This window comes from Bos javanicus, chromosome 19, assembly GCF_032452875.1.
Source record: "Bos javanicus breed banteng chromosome 19, ARS-OSU_banteng_1.0, whole genome shotgun sequence".
Taxonomy (NCBI): domain Eukaryota; kingdom Metazoa; phylum Chordata; class Mammalia; order Artiodactyla; family Bovidae; genus Bos; species Bos javanicus.
Window position 1 is genome coordinate 30335450 of NC_083886.1, and position 13248 is coordinate 30348697.

At 47.8% G+C, this 13248-nt stretch overlaps 2 protein-coding genes and 1 long non-coding RNA gene across 7 annotated transcripts in view; 2 read left to right on the forward strand and 1 right to left on the reverse strand.

Moving 5' to 3' along the window:
- CFAP52 (cilia and flagella associated protein 52) overlaps positions 1-9245 on the forward strand; it is a 25816-nt gene extending 16571 nt beyond the window's left edge. The window contains exons 11-14 of the mRNA XM_061391044.1: positions 2429-2580; positions 3864-3966; positions 7667-7778; positions 8868-9245. Of these exons, the coding sequence (XP_061247028.1) occupies positions 2429-2580; positions 3864-3966; positions 7667-7778; positions 8868-9043 (543 nt within the window). The 3' untranslated portion in view covers positions 9044-9245. The remainder of the gene's footprint in view (positions 1-2428; positions 2581-3863; positions 3967-7666; positions 7779-8867) is intronic.
- LOC133232079 (uncharacterized) lies at positions 5308-12127 on the reverse strand. The gene is made up of 3 exons (XR_009731297.1): positions 12044-12127; positions 10251-10452; positions 5308-7785 (listed from the first exon to the last, which is right to left on the reverse strand). It is a non-coding gene; the product is annotated as an uncharacterized LOC133232079 (long non-coding RNA).
- The window catches only part of USP43 (ubiquitin specific peptidase 43), a 51241-nt gene continuing 49501 nt past the window's right edge, over positions 11509-13248 (forward strand). For all 5 annotated transcript variants that reach the window (XM_061391039.1, XM_061391040.1, XM_061391043.1 and 2 more), the window contains exon 1: positions 11509-12178. In XM_061391039.1, coding sequence (XP_061247023.1) covers positions 11678-12178 — 501 coding nt within the window. In that variant the 5' untranslated portion in view covers positions 11509-11677. The remainder of the gene's footprint in view (positions 12179-13248) is intronic.

The window sequence follows — 13248 nt, forward strand, 5'->3', positions numbered from 1 at the left end:
TCTTCTCCTTCTGCCTTCAATCTTTCAACTGCCCCATAACAGGCCACTAATTTGATTTTTTCATCTGTACTAGGAGTCAGGCAAGACCAAATTAAGGTTTTGATGAAACTCTGAAGTCCATCATACATTAAAGTTCTAATAGTATAAATACACATATCAATATATTTGTTCCCAGAAAGGACATTTAGGATAAGGACATGAAAGCATTCTATATAGAATCGAGCTAGGGACCAAGTTGGTGTTTTGCCAGAGGTTTGGAATACCTTTTTTTCCCCTTCAAAAACCATAGTGAAGTTGCTCAGTCGTGTCCGACTCTTTGCGACCCCATGGGTTGTAGCCTACCAGGCTCCTCGGTCCATGGGATTTTCCAGACAAGAGTACTGGAGTGGGTTGCCATTTCTAAATTGTCTTTATCTTGTCTTTTAAAGGAAATGCCATTTTTGGACTCAATTCTTTAATCTACCCATACACTTTGACCATCATTTTAAAATTATTACACTCAATCATTTTCTTGCATCATTTCAAGGAGCCTAAAATGTCTTTTCATACATCTCAGTATCTCCCTTCCTTCTACTCCCCAGGTTTTTTTTCCATCCCAAAGCCTTCCTTCTCTCAACATAGGACATTACATTTTCCTTTCCTTTCTCCATGCTATCATAGGAATGACCTAAGGAGAAGAAAGAGACAGCATCTTCATATAGCCTCTGGCAGAGATCAGACCAAACCAGTTAGTGTCTGAGTGTTTTAGTTCTGGAGTCACACTCAATTTTCTCAAATTTCACTCCCACCACTTCCAAGCTGTGTGACCTGGGCTGTGTGCTTTAACCTCTCTGTGATTCAGTGTCCTGTAAAAGTAAAGTGTGACGTGAAGATAGCAATTCTGATATTAATGAGATACTTTACACCCTTTATTTTGCACTGTCTTCAGAGCCTGGTGTGCCTTTCATGGTCAGAGCACATCTTCTAGACAAGACCTTGCAGATGCTCCACAGACCCGCCCAGCCCTGAGCCATCTCCCTCCTCTCTGGACCCTTGCAGCTCCATTCCCTTCCGTCATTCCTGCAGCCTAGCTGTTGCTAACACCCGCAGCATCCTTGCTTGCTCCCTCAGCCTTTGGGGGCATCTGCCTTGCTGAGGAGGGCTTCCCAGGTGGCTCAGTGGTAAAGAATCTGCCTGCCAATGCAGGAGACATGGGTTCGAGTCCTGGGTTGGGAAGATCCCCTGGAGAAGGGAATGGCAAGCCACTCTAGTATTCTTGCCTAGAGAATCCCATGGACAGAGGAGCCCAGTGGGCTGTAGTCCATGGGGTGGCAGAGTCAGACATGACTGAGCACACACATATGCACCCGCGTGGCTGAGGAGGGCTACTGGAGGAACTTACACATTACAAATTGGTTGCCCCTGACCCAGGTTAGCAATCTTTTCACAGTCCCCCCTCCCATTTCCATTGGCTACTAAAGACCTTTCCTTCCAAGAGACCTAGTCTTTAAGGTCTTTTTAGGTATGGGAGGCCAGGGCTGCTGGTCCACAGGTGTGTACTGGTCTGAATGCAATGGTTGCTAAGATACACTTGAGTATTTTACTTCCATTTGCATTGGTAAATGGCCACTACCTGAGTTGTGAAGACCCTAGTTTTCCATTTCATGTTCAACTAGACTATGGCTCTTTCATTGTCTTGTATCACTTACACAAAATGATTTCTACTTTCCTTGTTTTTCCTAAGTCCAACACATTCATTATAGGAAGCATCTGACTGTGAGCATCTGACTACATGATAATGTTTTCTGGTCTAGCTGTGACAGCATGTTTATCCATTACAGGACCCACTGTTATAACCAAATAACTTTCCTTTTTACTTACCCTTTTTTTATTACAGTTAGGGCATCAGTTATGAAATTTTGTGTGTAGGTAGTTGTATCACCTCTGCATTTCATTTCAAGTTGACAGAGGGGTGTCAGACAATATTTGTTATTGAAAGTGGGTATTGACTTTGATGGGGTTGAGAACCACTGATTTTAAACGATTGAAACTGAGCAGCTTATGTGAAAGTTTAAATATGGCCCTGGGTACCCAAGAGATTCCCTGATGGCACCAGAAATTTGATAGCAGTGCTCAGCAGAAACGAGCAGACATTATTATTTCACTTGGTTCAGCAGCAGCCCTTGCTTTACTGGTTTTAGCAGCGGGGGCCTGGTAAATTTCTCAGCCCTAAAAGTAAAAATGGATGTAGGCTCCTGGTAGGCGTCTTCCTGGCTCCATGAAAGAATATTCCCGCCCTGCAACTTGATATCCCCACCCCACTCAACCAAGATGAGAACAGGGAATTAGAAAAACAAATCAGGCCCAGGAGGTGAGAACACTCTTGGGATCTGTTTTTCATCAGAAAGTCCCAAGTTGGAACTGAGAGCCTGTGCTTTGTGGCTTCCAGGTGAGGGTGTGGCACATAGGCCACCAGACCCAGAAGCTGGAGGAGGCACTGAAGGAGCACAAGTCCTCCGTGTCCTGCATCCGGGTGAAGAAGAGTAATGAGGAGTGCGTCACAGCCAGCACAGACGGCACCTGCATCATCTGGGACCTGGTGTAGGTACCAGTGATGGGGAGGACCACTGATGCAGAATGCAGTCCCAGCTATTGAACTCGAGGGAAAACTCAAACAAAGGGCAGAAACCTGCCTCTGGGCAACAGGAAAGGGGTGCATCTCAGAAGCCATTCATCTCCATGACTGTTGAGGGTTCACAGATACTGGTGGAAAGGGCAGAGCTTCCAGAAAGAGCTGGACCTTAGAAGTTTCTTGATGGATAGGGAAGTAGCTCTCTAGATACACAAAGCAAAACATGGTTTAACTTACACTAATGCAACTCCCTGGCTCAGTGTAAAGGATCCGCCTTCCAAGCAGGAAACACTGGTTCGATCCCTGGGTCAGGAAGATCTCCCGGAGAAGGAAATGGCAACCCACTTCAGTATTCTTGCCTGGAGAATCCCATGAACAGAGGAGCCTGGTGGACTATGGTCCATGGGGTTGCAAGGAGTTTGACATGACTTAATGACATCACTTCGTGGGAAATAGATGGGTAAACAGTGGAAACAGTGTCAGACTTTATTTTTTGGGCTCCAAAATCACTGCAGATGGTGACTGCAGCCATGAAATTAAAAGACGCTTACTCCTTGGAAGGAAAGTTATGACCAACCTAGACAGCATATTGAAAAGCAGAGACATTACTTTGCCAACAAAGGTCTGTCTAGTCAAGGCTATGGTTTTTCCAGTGGTCATGTATGGATGTGAGAGTTGGACTGTGAAGAAGGCTGAGCACCGAAGAATTGATGGTTTTGAACTGTGGTGTTGGAGAAGACTCTTGAGAGTCCCTTGGACTGCAAGGAGATCCAACCAGTCCATTCTGAAGGAGATCAGCCCTGGGTGTTCTTTGGAAGGAATGATGCTAAAGCTGAAACTCCAGTACTTTGGCCACCTCATTCAAAGAGTTGACTCATTGGAAAAGTCTCTGATGCTGGGAGGGATTGGGGGCAGGAGGAGAAGGGGACGACAGAGGATGAGATGGCTGGATGGCATCACCGACTCGATGGATGTGAGTCTGAGTGAACTCCCGGAGTTGGTGATAGACAGGGAGGCCTGGCGTGCTGCGATTCATGGGGTCACAAAGAGTCGGATATGACTGAGCGACTGAACTGAACTGAACTGAATGACTAAATAACAATAATACAACTGCCCAAGAAATGTGTAAATATTGATTCTCCTTCCATAGACCAGATGGCTGGGTGGCCATGTCACAAGCCAGGCTCTACTGGTAAATAAGATTTCTCTAGAAGAGAATAGTGATTTCACAGCTTTCGGATCTGTTTTTCAGGCGTCTTAGGAGGAATCAGATGATCCTGGCTAACACCTTATTCCAGTGTGTCTGTTACCACCCGGAGGAGTTCCAGATCATCACCAGTGGCACAGACAGAAAGGTAAGGGTTGGGACCTTTCTGGTTCATGAGAAGAGCCATGGTGCCTCGTGGCCACGGGTGCAGGCTCTGGAGCCAAGCCACGCCAGTTTGGAGGATGGGAGTGCCGGTGATCCTCTGCGTCACTTTGGAAATGCTGTGTCATTTTCTTGGGTGCCTTTGCTTCATTGTCTGCAAAATGGATGTGACGACACCACTGACCTCATGGATTACAGTCATGCTTGACTTTAATCAAGCTTGTTTTCATATAGTGTGAAAGTGAAAGTTGCTCAGTTGTGTCTGACTCTTTGTGACCCCATGGACTATACAGTCCATGGAATTCTCCAGGCCAGAATATGGAGTGGGTAGCCTTTTCCTTCTCGAGGGGATCTTCCCAACCCAGGGATCAAACCCATTACAGGTTTAATGATCCTGCATTACAGGCAGATTCTTTACCAGCTGAGCCACAATGCTAAAAGCTGAGGGTGAGGGCTGGCACAGAGCAGGCACTTAGTAAGTACTGGTTTTGATTATGAGGAAATTTTTAGGGCTAGAATGGAAGTGCCATGTCCAAAGCAGTTGTCATGTGATTAAATTCAAATTGAATGACAATGGAGCTCATCTCTCAACACTTCATGCTATAAGTGAGTGCTCAGTCGTGTCCAACTTTTTGTGACCCCATGGACTGTAGCCTGCCAGGCTCCTCTGTCCATGGGATTCTCCAGGCAAGCATACTGGAGTGGGTGGCTGTTTCCTCCTCCAGGACATCTTCCTGAGCCAGGGATCAAACCCGTGTCTCCTGCATTGCAGGCGGATTCTTTACCCACTGTGCCACCTAGGAAGCCCTCATCACCCTACTTCATCAATATGTTAAAAACCTCTTTAGCTGGGGGGGTCCATGTCCTTGGGTGGAAATCGGCCCTTCTTTTGGGGGGAACATTTCCTCCTCAGAGTGAGCAAGAGGCTTCAGGAGAGAGGGGCAAGGAAGCTGGTAGGGTGTCTCCCATCCTGCCAGCCACATCAGATCCGTCAGATCTTGGCCTGATTCCCTGCCAATCCAGGTACTGGGTTTGGATCCCCCTAATTTAGTCTTTGAGATGCCTTTGAGATAATTGAAGAGGAGGTTGCCTATTTATTGTTTGGCAGCTGCAGTCTGAGATAATGGAGTGAAAAGTATAAAAATAGCACAGGCAAAGTTCTAAAGGGACTTGCCCTCCCCACCCCCACGCCCATAAATTTGAATCCAGAAGTGGGGATTTTTCCTGTTTAAGCTTCCCAGGTGAGTGAGAACTATAGCCTGAAGACCCTTTCTTTCATTGAGGCAGTCCTAGCGTGGGATGGAAAAGAATTTCCAGACACGGAGCATTTCAGAAGGGAGTGAGTTTACTAAGAACAAAGCACAGATACAGTGGGCACTGTGAGCGCAGCGGGCCAGCCCCACAACAGGCCCAGGAGAGTCGACAGTTTTCATGAGTTAACAGCCAATTTCTATAGCCTCAAGACAAAGAAAATTCCTGGGGGAAAGCTAGCGTCAGGTGGTTGGTTGAGGCGCTTTAGGGTGTTTACTGAAGTGGGCGTCTTTGTCTAATTGGGAGTCAAGAAGCTTGTTAGTGATAATCAGGGGCTTTTGGCAATGCTTACAAAGGGGCTCAACTTCAGAGGTGTCCTTGGTTGTGGGCTGTACTTCCATGGCCTTGGTACAAGGCCTTGCATCTGTGATCTGGGGGCAGGATTCAACAGCTTTGTCATAAAAACCCAAGGACGGCTGCCTGAACCAACCAGACAGAGTGTTCTGGGAAGGCGTGGAGAGCTGCATCCTTTCCAGTCTCTAGGTTGTTAGTTTCTTTGTGTCGCATCTGTCCAAATTGGCCCACACCTGCCTATCCCCTAATGCATGCTTGACTTGTGGTCTAAGTGGGCTTCCTCTGGGAACTAGGATGGATAGATATTAAGGAGCTAATCACAACGTCATTATAAATGCTCTGCTATACGATTCATATCATTTCTAGATTAGGGTGATATCTGCTGTATTCTAGGTTTCAGCTTATGAGACTTGAAACAGTCCATCTCCCTCTTATTTGAATTTTGACCAGACTATTCCAACCATAAATCACAAATCTGTCAAACTAAGCGCTAGGCACATGACAGTGTCCCTGCTGTCATGGAGGCAACTTACTTTCTGTATTAATTTTGGGTGGGAGGGGCTGGAGTTGAACAGTACACATGTGACAGAGTCCATGAATGAGCAATGAGTAATAAGTGACCAAGATGATACAAGATGGCAAAAGAGCTAAAAATACATAGATCCGGTTATAGGATACTGGCTGAGAGAAGGAAACTGCTTTAGGGAGGCTGGTCAGCGAGCCCTCCTTAAGGCGGTGACACTTGAGCTGAGGCCTCAGTGCCAGGGGGACGTAGCCATGCTTTGATCTCAGGGAAGACCACTTCTGGCAGAGGACCCTCAGGAAAGCCCAGCTGAAGATCACTTTGACTTCCTTGGTCAAGGAAACTAGTAGTCAAGCACCAAGGACTTACATGGATGTGATTCCTGAGAAACAAAGATTTTTGGCATACCTCCCCCCGGCCCCCTACTTTTTTTGTTCTCACTATGTGGCATGTGGGATCTTAGTTCCCCAACCAGGCAGGGATTGAACCTGTGCCCCCTGCAGTGGAAGCACAGAGTCTTAACCACTGGACTGACTACCAAGGAAGTCCCCTCAGCATGCTTTTACACTTGTTTATGCTTTTAGTCTGAAAACCGAAATTTATTGTTAAAGCGATCCAGCATCAATAGAAATTATAAAAAAAAGAAAAGAAAAAAATTTTAAATAGCATACACAATTTCTAGCTAAATTCAGAGGAACATAGATTCCTGGTGTTCATGACTGAAATACAGCAAGTTTCCATCAACACGAAAGACAGAGAAAGTTCCGGGTGTAATACATACCTAAGTTCCCACTCCCAATTTCCGGTCAAGGGCACTTTTGTTTAGAAAGAAATTTTATTTTTGAACAGGTTGTACATTGACAAGGTTCAAAGTTCAAAAAAGTATAAAAGCAGTATATTCAGAGAAAAACCGTCGCTCTTTGAGCTCCTGTCTCCTATCCACCCCTAACCTAGTTTCATGGCCCAGGAAGGTGGCAGGGGTAATATAATCAGTTTCTGTTTAAACCCGTCCCTGCAAAATCTTCTGTTGCTTTGAGTCTGAAGAGAAGGTGGGGATAAGTGTGGGGTGAGGAAGAAGGAGGGCCAGCCACAGCGAGAGCTGACTTTGTAAGGCCCAGTCTCCAGAATTTTGCAGAACCGCTCATTCTCCAAGCTGAAGGCCCTAAAGAAATTTCATTTCCCCTCCTGCCAAGCCTAAAGAAAGCTTTGCTCTCCTCCTTTAAGTGCAGAATTGTGCACTGGCCGGTTTCTTCTTCCCTTTACAGCTTCCTCCAGGCTCAATCTGCTCCATCTAACCAAAAAGCGCTCTCTGTCTCAATCCAGTTTACCAGCATATCAACATCTCTTTAAATAGAATGCAAATTTAAAAGCCACTCCTAAAAATATTAAAATGATTTCTCCATCCCCTGCCTTAGCCTATTTATAATGTCAGCCGATACATCATCCCTGAGTATATTTCTGCTGCCTGCTATATAAAGTAGAACCTTCTTTTGTTGGCGTGTGCTTGGATGATTCCACTGAGCTGAATCCTGCCCCATGCTTCGTTCTCCAATTCCAGATTGCTTACTGGGAAGTGTTCGACGGCTCAGTCATCAGAGAGTTGGACGGTTCCTTGTCCGGGGCTGTCAACGGCATGGACATCACAGTGGAAGGGGTGCATTTTGTTACAGGTCAGTCCTGGAATCAGAGAAGAAAGCCAAGCTTAGCTTATTTAAATGGAAACCTGGAATTCCCTGGCCAGGGGGCAACTGCAGTGACCCCAGAAGGGTCTAAAGGGCAACGAGGTTAGATTCAGGCCTGTGCGCTGCAGCCTATGTGGCTGGGAAAGAAAAATCCAGAAGTCACATTTCAATGAGAAGACACATTTGCCTACGAGCCTGAGGGGCACAAATAAAAACTAAGCTTCCACTGTTTGCTTTTTCTTTGTGATGGGCAGCAATGATATGTGCTAAGTCACTTCAGTCGTGTCTGACTCTTTGCAACCCCATGGACCGTAGCCCACCAGGCTCCTCTGTCCATAGGATTCTCCAGACAAGAATACTGAAGTGGGTTGCCATGCCCTCCTCCAGGGAATCTTCCCAACCCAGGGATCGAACCCTGTCTCTCAGTTCTCCTGCATTGGCAGGCAGGTTCTTTACAACTAGCGCTACCTGGGAAGCCCTACTTCAATTAAAAAAAAAAGATAGAAATAGACCTTTACATAGACTGGGCTATCCAGCCTGCCTTGCTGTGATGTTTCCTACTGAAGTCTTTGATGCCAGGCTTTTCAATCAGCATGTCCAGGGGGCATTTGCTACACAATGTGCCCATTGCAACAGCATCAGTCTTATTTCTTGCAGCCTCTTTGAGTCTTCAGGACAGTAACCAATTAATGTTCTAAATCAATGAAAGTTTCACAAATACATTTACATAAAGGAGGATATAAAAGTAGACACAGTATAATCCCAATCGCATATTCAGCTGTGTAACTGTGTAACTTACAGAGAAAAGACCAAAAGGAACTAAACCAAGAAGTTACTGATTGTTATCTCTGGGTGGTGGGATCAAGGGTGATGTCACCTCTTTACTTTTTTCCCCCCAAATTTACTGCAACAGTTCTAGATTTTTCCCAGTCAAGGAAGAGTGTTTATAAAGATAGGTTTTTTCTTCCTTTAAATCATCACATGGGGAATGTATTGAAAATGGTCGTTTTTAAAAATCAGGACTGTTTTCTCTCTGTTCTGTTGCAGCCATGCCATATAACTGTTTGTCTGTTTCAGGTGGAAATGACCATCTGGTCAAGGTCTGGGATTACAATGAGGGTGAAGTGACCCATGTTGGGGTGGGACACAGTGGCAACATCACCCGTATCCGGATAAGTCCAGGAAATCAGTACATCGTTAGCGTGAGTGCCGATGGGGCCATTTTGAGGTGGAAATACCCATTTCCCTCATGAAGCAGCAGAGATCTCCTGGATTCACAGCATCAATTACCATCTTGTTGAAGAAGCCTGAGACTCCTAGACTAATCTTGCTTTCTCACACCTGTGTTTTTGTTCTTTGATCAAAATATTTTATCTACAGGTTTCTCCTTTCCTTTATAGAATGCATTGCACATTCTTGAATTGTATATTAAAATTGAGATGTGTTCAAGAATAATTAATCTAGACTGTTTTTTTTTTCATTATGAGTAAATTCCCAGTCGTTGGTTTTCTATCCTAATCTGTTCCATGAGTCTGCAAACCCCACAGCCCTTCCTCACAATTTGTTGCAGATAATCATTGCTGTAATTCTCTAAAAACAAAGAAGGTGAGTTTATTTTCTTTTTAAAAAAAAATTTTTTTTATTTTGAATTGAAGGATAATTGCTTTACAATATTTTATTGGTTTCTGCCATACGTCAACATGAATCAGCCATAGGTATACATGTGTTGCTAAGTCGCTTCAGTCGTGTCCGACTCTGTGTGACCCCAGAGACAGCAGCCCACCAGGCTTCCCCGTCCCTGGGATTCTCCAGGCAAGAACACTGGAGTGGGTTGCCATTTCCTTCTCCAATACATGAAAGTGAAAAGTGCAAGTGAAGTCGCTCAGTCATTCCCGACTCTTAGCGACCCCATGGACTGCAGCTTACCAGGCTCCTCCGTCCATGGATTTTCCAGGCAAGGGTACTGGAGTGGGGTGCCATTGCCTTCTCTGAGGTATACATATGAGTTTACTTAATTAGCATTTCATTGGTCAAGCTGCCTTGGGCAAGATGTGGGTTTGAGTCCAGATCTTGGGTAGGGTTTTTGTTTTGTTTTAAGTACTTTCTGATACTTTTATAAAGTAAGAATACTGGAGTGGGTAGCCATTCCCTTCTCCAGGGGATCTTCCCAACCCAGGGATCAAACCCAAGTCTCCTGAATTGCAAGGGAATTCTTTACCATCTGAGGCACCAGGGAAGCCCCAAAGCAAGAATATCTGCTCCAAAAATTATTGTTATAATTAAGTGAAATAATATATTAAGGCATCAGAAGAATTCATGAGACACAGAGCAGAAAGTTAAATATGAATTGTGCTTTCTAAAATAAAAATGTGAGTTAGGGACCCTGAGGGTGATTATCAAAGGTGAAATCTGATAGGTGCTTTTCTGCAATTGAGCATAAAATCTTTCTCCTCTGCTTACCATTAGAAAGGTGATGGAACTTGTTTATTGACTGTCCAACCCAGTATCCTTTTCCAGGGAAGGTAGACGAAGGCATTTTTTCAGAAACACGTCAAGTTTCTAATTCACAGAACAGTCTTTTCTTCTGGGCATATTCTTTGTTCTTTAATGCTGCTGCTGCTGCTTTTTTTTTTTTTCTTTCATCAGGTAACCTGCTGCTGCCCTATTTGATATGTCAAGGTGGATATTTAATAAATGATGACCACATATTCATCAAACAATAAGTAACATTTCAGGGCACTGATGTAATGACGCATCCTGCTGATCTCTTGTTGAGCTAGAAACGGATGAGAAATTCACTTTGCAAGACTTCGTCGGATTAATTATAAACCTGACAGTTAGAGGACAGGTGAGCGGAGTCCCCCAGCGAATCCAGGGAGAGGCTATACCAAGTCAATTCTTATTGGGTAGCAATCCAGTTAGGATTTTGCTTTAAGGAATGAAAGTGTGACCGCGTAGGGGGCGCGCCAGGGAGCCGGAAAACTTCCTCGTAAGCAAATACTGAGGTTGGAAAAGAGCGAAGCTGCGGGATTGGCAGAACCCGGCTTCAGTTCCGGTTTCCCTGTTTATGGGTCTATGGCCTCAGCCCATGGCGTTAACCTCTCTGAGCCAGTTTGTCCACCAAGCTAAACTGAGGATGTTAAGGTCTCGCTTGCAAGTTTTGATAAACTCTAACCTGGTCTAAACCACGGCCACCCCGGGTGTTTCTACACACGCCTCCCAGTTCTGGTCTCAGGATGGCGGGTCCCGCAAAGACTCTGCCTCCCCAGCGGGGCAGACGGGCTGGAAGGAGATGGTGCTACTTGTCCGCACACACCTGAACCTGCGGAGGAACCAGCGGTTCCAAAGCGCTCCCCACCCTGTCGCCGCTCCCTGTGCGCGTCTCGCTACGCCCGCGGCTACCCTTTGGGAAGGCTTCACCTTCGCCTGGACGTCATTCCAAGAAACTTAGCAAGAGCCAGGGCTTTGCAGTTTACCAGGCGTTCATATTTATCATTCCTCTATTATTTTCACAGCTTGAAGGCTGGGAGAGGACTAAGAGCAGAGGTTAAATTTGGGTCGGTAGGTTTAGGAGAGATAAGGAAAGGGGAGGAAAGCTGAAAGCCAAGCCTCAGTGCTTTGATTCCGGGTCCGAGCGGCGGGGGCGGGACCCGGAGGCGGGTCGGGGCGGTGGGGCGCTGCCCGGGGCGGTCTCTGCAGCCGGATTCCCGCGCGGGGCGGGGCAGCCCCGCCCTTAGCTCCGCCTCCGCCCGGTCCCGGCACACCTGGCCCGCAGGTAGCCGGCGCCTGGGCACCTTTCCGAGCCTGGAAGGGCCTGCCGGCGGCTTGTCCCCCTGGGGCCCCCGGGGGTTGGAGGCTTGGTTCCGGGAGGGGCGCTGGCAGGAGCCATGGACCCAAGCGCGGGGGCCGCGGCCGAAGAGGAGCCGCCTGCGCCCCGGGCCCGCCGCCGTCGCTCCCTGCGCCGCCTGTTCGGCCGCTTCCTGCTGGCGCTGGGCAGTCGCTCCCGCCCTGGGGACTCGCCGCCCCGGCCCCGACCCCAGCCCCAGTCAGGACACGGCGATGGCGATGGGGAGGGGGGCTTTGAGGGCCCGGATCCCGCCGCGCCCGGAAGCCCCGGGGAGGAGCGCCCGCCCGGACCCCAGCCCCAGCTCCCCGCCGGCGACGGGGCGCGGCCCCCAGGAGCGCAGGGCTTGAAGAACCACGGCAACACCTGTTTCATGAACGCCGTGGTGCAGTGTCTGAGCAACACCGACCTGCTGGCCGAGTTCCTGGCGCTGAGGCGCTACCGGGCGGAGCCCGGCCGCGCCGAGGTCACCGAGCAGCTGGCGGCGCTGGTGCGCGCGCTCTGGACTCGCGAATACACGCCCCAACTTTCCGCGGAGTTCAAGGTAGGCAGCGCCCGGCGGCCTCCAGTCCTCGCCGCTCGGCGGCAGCCGCGCTCCGGCCTTTCGCTTTTCCCTTCTGGACAAGTGGGTGCTCCATCAGGAAGGGGGCTTCTTGGGGACTTCTCGAGATGACAGTTACCAGTTCAGCCTGGGATTATCGCTTTTGTTTTGAGCTGACTAGTGTGTCAGCGCTTGAGGAGGGGGAGTGCCGGGAGCTGGTAGGTTTGAGTGTATACAACATTTCTGTGTTCAGCAAACGCTAGGTGAAGCCTCGGAGGGTTGGTTCTCACGCCAGGTATGGAATTTACAGTCTGGTTTCCAATGCGGTGCGGGGAGTCAGACTTTCAAGGCCAGGGCCTGGGAGGAAGGAGGTGAATGACGAGAAGGACGCAGCCAGGCAAAGATCTAGGCATAATCCAGGGAGGAGGAACAGCAAGTATCAAGACCAGAGGCCTGAAGGAGCTGAGAGTTGGAGGCATCAAAGAAAACCAGGGTGGCTGTTGCCCAGGAGAGTAGAGTGAGGTGGAGATGAAGTTGACCAGATCATGTAAGGTTTCGGAGGCAGTGGTAAGGAGTTTGGATTTCAGTCTAAGCCCAAGGCAAGCTGAGAACCTGTGCGCCAGGTACTGCACTGAGTGCCAGGGAAACAGAGTGGATCTGCTACATCAGAGATGGCATCCTTTTGTTTAGTGTGAATCAAATCCCCTACGATGCATTAGCATGGGTTTGTATCCTTTTTCCCTGCGGTCATCTCCTTACTGGGGATGCTGCAGGGTCAAGAGACTTTGGAAGTTCTGTGTATCACTTTGTCCAGGATAAAAACCCAGCGTTTGTTTGGGGTCCCAGTTGGATGAAAGAGTCCTGAAAATTGAGGCACATGGCTGGCTTCCTGCTAAAACAACAGCAACAACAATAAACAAAACAAAACCCACAGTTCTGGGCAGAGAGCTGAAGCTCCCTGAAGACTAGGGATTGTTGTTCTTGGAGGAGGAGGAACTTGTCAGTGTTCATTCCACAAGCATCACCACTCTTGAGTTTCAGCCGGAGAAAACAATCCTTGACATGTGACCCAC